Here is a 9,115-nt window from a genome sequence, read left to right as displayed (position 1 = left end):
AAGTGTTAAGTTCCACTCCAAAACGATGAATTTGAAATTAAAATTAATTTTTAATAAAGTAATAAAATTTTTATCAAAAAGATGACTTTTTAACCAAGAAAAATAATTTTCGACCAAAAAAGAAGAATATTAGCAAAATATTTAACTTTTCCTCCAAATGGATAAATTTTAAATTAAAATTAATTTGTAAACAAAAGACTGAAGTTTCAATAATGTAGTTGAATTTCTCAACCAAGAAGATTAATCTTACACTAAGTAAAAGGATTTGCAAAAAATATGTGAATTTGTTACCAAGTAGTTGAATTTTCAACTAAAGAATATTAATTTTGAGCTGGAAAAGGAATACTCTAATTTCCACTTATAAAGTTAATTTTAGAGCAATTTTCAACCATTTATTTAAATTTTCCTTAAAAGCGATATATTTTCAATATTAAAATGAACCTTTAATCACAAATATTATTTTTAGAAAGGTAAATAAGTTAAGAGAAAACAATTAAACAAAGAAGATTGATTTTAAACTAAAATGTTTTATTTTGAACTGGAAATGGAATAGTCTAATTAGCATTTAAAAAGCTAAATTTTCAAAGGAAATAACACAAATTTAAAAAAGATGATTTCTTCTTTAAAACGTTGAATTTTCAATTAAACTTCTGAAAAATCTTGACAAGTAAAAATGAATTTTAAATTAATTTTGAATAAAGCAGTTACATTATTAAATGAAGAAAAAAATGTTTTTTCCAAGAAGATGAATTTTAAACTAAAAATATGGGCTTTACACCAAATGTATGAATCTTTAACCAAATAGTTGAATCTTCAGACCAGAAGATTAATTATTGACAAGGAAAATAATTTTTCTTTTAAAAAAGACAAATTTTCAACAAAATAGTTCAATTTTCCTCTAAAGGGATACATTTTTAATGAGAATGAATCTCTAACGAAAACGATAAATTTTTAATTAAGTAGATAAATTTTCACCTAAAAAGATAAAATTTCAACGAAGAAGAATCATTTTCTTCAAAAAAATAAGAAATTTCAACAAAGTAGTTAAATTTGCCTCTAAAACGATGAATTTTCAATAACGTAGTTTAATTTCTTAACCAAGAAAAAAGAATTCCAATCGAGAATAATAATTTTACACCGAAAAGATGGACTTTTAACAAAATATATGAACTTTTTTCGAAATAGTCGAATTTTTAACTAAAGTAAATTTTCAACCAAAATATAACGAATTTTCAACTATGTGGTTAAATTTTCCTCAAAAGCGAAAAATTCTCAATTAAAAATGAACTTTTAATCAAAAAGATGTTTTTAAACATCTAAAAGTTTTAATGTGGTAAAAAATTTTTAAGACCAGAGAAAAAAATATAAGCCAAAAGATTATTTTGAACTAAAAATATGAATTGCCAATAGTCTAATTAGCATTTGAAAAGCTAAATTTGCCTTGAAAATAACATAAATTTTAAAAAAAAATAGATAAATTTTTCACTAAAACATTAATTTTTGACCAAATAGTTAAATTTTCAACCCAGAATATCAATTCTTATCCAGAAAGATGAACTGCATTTTAAAAAAGATGAATTTTTAAGCAATTTTTAGTTTTTAATGAATTTTAAATATTTCTTTAAAGTGATGCATTTTGAAATAAATTAATGAATATTTATTTACGTAGTTTAATTTTTGAACTAGAAAATAAATTCTTAAACAGAAAGATAAATTTTATTTTAAAAAGACAAATTTTTAATCAATTTCAAATATTTGGTTTTAATTTTCCTCTAAAGGGATCAATTTTGAAATAAATTGATGAGTTTTTGACCAAATAGTTGAATTTTTAAACTAGAAGATCAATTCTTAACCAAAAAGAAAAATTTTATTTTAAAAAAGACGAATTCTCAAAAGAAATATTAGGTTTTCCTATGAAGAAGCCAAGAAATTTCAAATTGAAAATGTAAAATTTCAGTACAATCTTTAAATTTTCCTCTAAAGCGATGCATTTTTTGTCAAAATGAACCCTTAAACCAAAAAATAAAATATTTTCTAATAAAGTAGATAAATTTTCAGAAAAAAAGATAAGTTTTTAACCAAGAAAAAGAATTTCCGAGAAAAAGACGAAATTTCAACAAAATAGTTCAATTTTCAACCAAAGCTTTGAATTTTCAACTAAATTAATTAACATTTAACCAAATACTAGAAATTTCTAAACCAAAAGATTAGTTTTTAATTAGAAAGAAAAAATTTAGTTTAAAAAGACGAATTTTCGATAAACTAGTTATAATTTTTAACCAGCAAAGAAAATATTGACCAATAAGATTAGTTTTACACTAAAAAGATGGATTTGCGAACAGACATGTGATTTTTCACCAAATTGTTCAATTGTTAACTAAAAAATATTAATTTTGAACTAGAAATGGAATAGTCTAATTAACGAACATTCCAATAAAATTGATACATTTTTAGTTAAACAATAAACTTTTAATAAGAAAATTTTTTTCACAACCCTGTTTATTAAAAATAAATTAATTTTCAACAAGGTAGTTTCAACTTTCAAATTTTTCATAGTCGTTTTTCCATTTTTAAAAAATTGGTTTGCCACCGTATTCGGTATAGTTTGATGACGAATTTAGTTGGCCACAAAATTTAAGTGCCAATTTTAAACTACGGTGCTTCGTTTATGAATCATTAAAAAAAATTAAAAGGATAAAAAATTTTGTTACAAAATATTTCCATTTCTAGCTAAATAATTTAATTCTTACCAAACAATTTAATTTTCAACTAGAAAGGGTAACTCTTACCCGAAAGAGTAATTTTGTACGAGAAATGACGAATTTTAAAGAAAATTGTTCAATTTTTCACTAAAGCGTTGAATTTTTAATTGAAATTATAAATATTTGACAAAAAATTGAATTTTTGCAAATTAGTTTTAACTTTTTCAAGCCACATTTTCTGGAATTAGTTTAAAAGTTTAAGATTAAATAAAATTTTAATAAATAAAAGTTCTAATTGAAATAAAGATATAAAGTTTAAGTTATTCGAATGTTTTTCAACAGAATTATTTTTTAATGGTTTTTCTTTTGCAAAATAGTCAATTGGTTATTAGCTAATTAATGTTTTCTGATTATTAAAATAAATAAAGATTAAAACTTAGTTCCTGAAATTGAAGTAACATAATTTAATTATTTACTTAAAGGTTCTACAATGGAATATTTATTATAATTTGAATATTAAAAGTTAATTTATATTTGCAATTATATTTGCAAAAATGAATGTCATATTGAAAGAAAATGTAGAGTAAAAGTTATTTCCAAGTTTGAATGAAAATTCTTGTTTAATGCTTTTTATGTTATCATTTATGAAAAAATCAATTAATTGTTGGATGACTAATTTTTTCACAACATCGAACTAGATAAAGATTCAATTATAACTTTTTTTTTAAATTAAGTATTTTATGTTATGCAATAATTTTTTTCTTAACATTTTACTACCATTTTATAATTCCAGAGTTTTTAAAGAAGAAAAAATTGTTTTCTTTTTTTACATCTGGGAAATCTTTATTTTAAATTTTCAAAGAGATAAGTAAAATAAAATTATTGAAAAAACTTATTTTAAGAATTAGAACAATAGAAGCGTCTTAATAATTTCGAAAGATTTTGAGATTACATTTTTTTTAAACAGTTATGGGAAAATTTTAAGCAGTTATCATTTCATTTTGAAATAATAATTTTAAATTTTAAAGATTTCAAAATTGTTTTAAAAAATATATAGATGATTTTACGAAAATTATTTCCATTTTCAAGGATTTGATTTGAATTTAGGTAAACTTAATTTTTTAGGACGTCAAGAGAAGGAAAAATATAGTTTAGATTTATGGAAAAATTTCAAACAATTTTTTACTAATGAGTTCTTAGAGCTCATTACAAAAGATTACCAAACATTTCAAATTATTTCATCAAATTAAAAAACATGAGTTTGAAAGTTTTTAAACCAACATCGTGACATAATGTATAATTTTAGAACAAATTTTAGTAAATTTAAGAGAAATTTAGAAGTTTTGAAACGATTAAAATACAATGAAAATTTATAAGATATTTTAGAACTTTTGAAAAAATTTAGGATAATAATATAAATTCTTTAGGTTTTAAAAACAATTTCTTTCGATTTTTTAATTTGAAAAATAGGCTTTAAAAGAAAATTAAAAAAGATTTTGAAACATCAAATATTTTCTTAAATTTCGAGAAAGAGTAGAAGATTTCAAAGCAAAATGTTTCAATTTGGTAACATTGAAAAATAAAAAATAAATTAAACCATAAAATTCTATAAATATCACGAAGATTTAAGGAGAATAAAGACGATTTTTAAACTGCAAAATATTGTAAAAAATGCGGATTTATGTGAAAGTTTTTAAATGAAAAGAAAGCCAGACGTTAAAAACGCAATCGTCTGGACACTAATGTTTTTTTTTCAAATTAAAAATTGTGAAGAAAATATGTGGATGTTTTGAAGCAGCGTTTTAAATTTTAAATAATTTGTCAAAATTTGGAAAAAAATTCCAGTCAGATAAAATTATTTTTAAAATTTTGAGAGGCATTGTATAGACATTTAATTTTAAAAGGGCTCGAACTTTTTCTATTATTTTTTAAAATCCCGTAAAATATATTTTCTTTCAATCTATCAATCTAAATTTTTTCTTGACGAATCTGCAACATTAAAAAATCTTTTATAATTTTTATCAAATTCGTAAGAAATTTTTGAAGATTTTGAACTTAACTTTTACATTTTAAATTATTTTTCAAAATTTTAAGAAAAATCGGATTCATTTGAAAGTATCTTTAGGAATTTAAGAGGCTTTTCATAGGTTTAAAATATTTTAAACCTTGGAAAACAATTCCGAAAGTTTATGGAATATTTATCATTTCTTCTGAAATTATAAAAGCCCAAAATATCTTTTGAAAAGGCTACAATTTTTCTAATAATTTGTAAAATCCTGTATAATAAAATATATATTTTTTAAATCTTCTACATTCTTTTTTTGACATATCTGAAATATTTAAAAATCTTTCCTAATTTTCTCATGAAGATTATAAAATTTATATAATTCTAAAAAAATTGCTTATCCTTCTTTCCTTGTAAATAATTTGAAAATATGTGTAATTAAAAAAATATCAAAAAAGCATTGTTATATTACGTCAAAATATTGTTTAATTTATCTCTATACCGCACTTTATACTAAAAATCTATTTTAATTTACGAAACGTCGATTAAGTTTTTTTAAACTAATAAAAAAAAATGTTACGTAACTGCAGTTAGGGTGTGGGAAAGTAAAAGAGTTAAAAATAATGTTATGTAATATGTGAACAAGAATATAAGTGTTCAGAAAATTTTAATAAATAAATTGTTATTAAAAAATTAAGTAAATTATAGGTGTTGACAAATTGCGTGTTTTATGGTCTTGTGAGGCATAATCGTGTATTGTTCATTGCATTGACTATAAAAATGTAGTCAAACTAAATTGATCAAATATCAAATTGATTTTTGTGACAGATACTAAATCATTGTTAACGACCGATTTAAAAAAATAATGGTAATTATATCGAACCAGTCTAATTTTAATTTCAATTTTATTATTCAATCAGTAGCTCTCGAGGTTTCTCTGTCAGTATTATATATTTCGTTATATGGATTGCCAAAAATAAATAATTTAAAAAAATTCTCTGTCAAGCATATCCAAAAAAAGTACTTTTAGTAAAAATGATTGCTCTCTTCTTTTTGGCAATTCTATTGTTTGCTGATGTGTCTTTTAGTGAACCTGATAAAACTGGTAGGTGCTTTTTTAACTTTTGAAATTTGAAAAAAATATAAGGAAAAATACAAAAAAAAATTTTTTTGTGAACTTGACAAAGAATCGAATTTTAAAAAATAGAATCAAAGTCGATATGTTTTAATTTCTATGTTCACCAAATTTAAAAAAAATCTCTAACAGATTATGAAATTGTTAAGAGATTTTATTTTTTATGAATTTGAAAAAAAGTATTTTAAATGTGAGCTTATTTTCCGAACTGATAAAAAATTCATTTGTTTTTAGTTCGAAGACTTTTTTAAGCCATCCCGCTTATACATATTAATTGCTTCCTGATTGAGTATTATTGATTGTGTTCTGATTGATATACGCAAATCAATAATGTTCTTGTTAAACCGATAATTCAATATGTAGATTACATATTAAACAGGTTCTTACGAGTGATTGTTATCTGAAAATAACCGAAAAAAGATGTTTAAATATATTAAAACTTTGTTTAACAATTATGAATTATTCAACAGTTTTTAATAACCTGAAAGTGATTTACTCACTCGGCGCAATAAATTACGTCTTTGAAATATTTAAAAACATTGAAAATAGTTTTTTGTCGAAACACATTACACGTGTTTTAATACAAAATAAAGGTTTTAAATAGCCACTTCTCTGTTCACAAAATTTAAACAAAAATGTTAATTTTGTAATAAAATAGTTGGTTTTTTAATCAAAAAAAGATCGATTCTCGGCGAAATACGTAATAAAATGTATACAATCATTGATGTTTTAAACAAATATATTTGTATTTGAATTTAAAAAAGTTGAATTTTTTCAAAACGGACAAATTTTCAACAAAATCGCTGATTAATCAAACAAAACAAAAAAGTTTCTCAACTTTAATTTTCTAACCCGCAAATATAAAGTTTCAATTAAAAACTTAATTTTCAACTAAAAAGTAGAAAGTAAAACGAAATGAATACATTTTCTGCGTAGAGGATTAATTTTCTAAATAAGAAAATTAAACAAAGTAGTTCTGCTTTTAACTAAGATGTTGAATTTAAAAAAAATGAAATGCTTTAAAAAAATTGAATTTATCCCAAAGAGGGGATTTTTTAATAAAATACTTGGACCGCCAACCGAAAAAGATTAATTTTGAACCATTTGGATTTCTAATAAAAAAAGATTTTCTTTAAAGATGCGTATTTTCTGAACAAAATATTATTTTTTAACCGAAAAATAATAATCTTAACAGACCAGGTAATTTTCAACTAAATAGTCGAATTTTCAAACAAATAAGTCAATTTTATAATAAAAAAATAGCAATTTCAAGCAAAATCGATATTTCAAAAAATTAAAGTCAGTTTAAAGGACATTTACGACTGGCAGAACGTTAATGATGAAATCCAAAAATATTTGGTATAATTACCAAAATCTTTTAGAGTTTTAAAATATTTTAAATCTTTTTAATAATTTTAAAATTCGTAAATTCTTCATATTTTAATATCTTCTGAAGATTTATATTAGTTTCAAATATTAACAATTTTTTAATATTTTGAAATATCTTTTTTTTTAAAGTAAGGATTTTCTAACATTTGAAAGTGTTCTAATTTTCCGGAAACCTTTCAAAGTTCTTCAAAATCTTCGAAATCTTTCGTTCCACATTTCGAAAATTTTCCTTTTTTCCATTTTTCTAAATATTTTAAGTTTATAACCATTTTTGGAAATTTTCAAAAATCTCAGAAGTTTTTAAAATATTGAAAAATAATTTCATTCTAGAGAACATCCTAAAAAAATTAATAATTTTAGATTTTCAAAGATTCTTTTAAAGAATTCAAAAAAGTTTCGAGAGAATAATATAATGTCCTCACGTTTCATGCAAAAATTTTGAATAAGTTTTTATTTTAAAGAAAATTGATAAAAAGTTCTCGAAATTTCGAAACTGAATGTAAAAGCTTGATAAAATTTGCTAATTTTGCACGATTAAAAATGGTAGAAAAATTTATTTTGTCTTTGAGTTTAATATTTTGAAAGGTCTTAAAAGTATAAAAAAATTTATTTCAACTCCAAGAAAAAGTTATAATAATTTTTTATTCTAGATGATTAATTTAAAGAGAATATATAAATAAAATTCAAAATGTTCTAAAATATTTTCAACAAATAATTTGTTATATTTTAAGGAGGTTAAAAATGTGTCTTTATTTAATTAGGGAAATTTCTAATAATTTAAGAAGATATTTCGAAGGTTAGGTTTAGAAGATTTAAAAAGATTCTAAAAAAAAATTAAAAATTACAAACAATTTGAAAGCAACGTACACTTTTGAAAATGTTGAAAAAAAGCTTTTTAAAATTTTGAAGTATTTCAGGAGAATGAAAAATATTGTTCTTAAAATCAGAAATCTTCAACAAATAAATAGTTATTACTCATCCGATTCCTACTTTACCGACATTTTTTTCAATAACTCACGTCCACGAAAATGTTTAAAATATGGAAAATTGTTTAAATTTTATGGTTCTGAATTTGTGATTATAAAAAAAAATTACAAAACCAAAATTCAAAAAACAATTTATTTCAGTACTAGAAATTTAACAACATAAACTCGTTACTTAGTGTTTTTAATTTTTTTTCCAATACTGCAACTTGATACCTCAATAAAGTAGGGATTGGATGAATATTACAGGCTTTAAGGCAATGTGAAGAGTGGTTCACGTGACCGGATTCCTACCTTACCGACACTTTTTATATTTCTTAAATTATTTTCACACGAAGCGCCTAATAGATATAAAAATTTGAATTAATAAATAAGAAACACAAGCAAAGGCGTGTCTTCTCCTGAATTTCGATAATTAGAAAAAAAATCGGAAAAAAAATTATTTACAAAAAAAACTTTTTTATAATTATGTAAATTTCGGACCAGACCCAGCGTTCTTAGTGCCTCATATTTATTATCCCAAATCTTTAACTCGATGTGGCACTTCATGTAAAAATAAGTCAGGAAATGAAAAAAAGTGTCGGTAAGTTAGGAAATGAAGTCAGGTGACCACTTATCATATGGCCTTAATGCTTAATCAGTCAAAATAATATCTCAGTCTCTGCTTTTTTAGAAATAAATACATTAAAAATGGAATCTGTTATTTTCAGATGTAACTGGTTCTACTCACCGATCTAGAAACTTGAATACGGTATTAAACAGTCGCCAAAAAAAAGGTATATCTAAACTACGATTAAATTCTTCAATAAACTCGTATTGATTGCTGAATAATTTTTAGAGTTTTGTAACCTTTTAGGGGTCATCCGTGAGCTACGTTACCAATTTTTTGCAATTTTTACCC

At 22.5% G+C, this 9,115-nt stretch overlaps 1 protein-coding gene across 1 annotated transcript in view; it reads left to right on the top strand.

Moving 5' to 3' along the window:
- The first annotated feature begins 5,653 nt into the window (after window positions 1-5,653).
- Window positions 5,654-9,115, top strand: part of LOC117167822 — a 6,161-nt gene continuing 2,699 nt past the window's right edge. The window contains exons 1-2 of the mRNA XM_033353028.1: window positions 5,654-5,812; window positions 8,925-8,990. Coding sequence (XP_033208919.1) covers window positions 5,743-5,812; window positions 8,925-8,990 — 136 coding nt within the window. The 5' untranslated portion in view covers window positions 5,654-5,742. The remainder of the gene's footprint in view (window positions 5,813-8,924; window positions 8,991-9,115) is intronic.

The sequence above is a fragment of the Belonocnema kinseyi genome, chromosome 2 (assembly GCF_010883055.1).
Source record: "Belonocnema kinseyi isolate 2016_QV_RU_SX_M_011 chromosome 2, B_treatae_v1, whole genome shotgun sequence".
In the NCBI taxonomy this organism is placed as follows: Eukaryota; Metazoa; Arthropoda; class Insecta; order Hymenoptera; family Cynipidae; genus Belonocnema; species Belonocnema kinseyi.
Note: the sequence above shows the minus strand (reverse complement) of the source record. Positions and strands in the feature narration are given on the sequence as shown.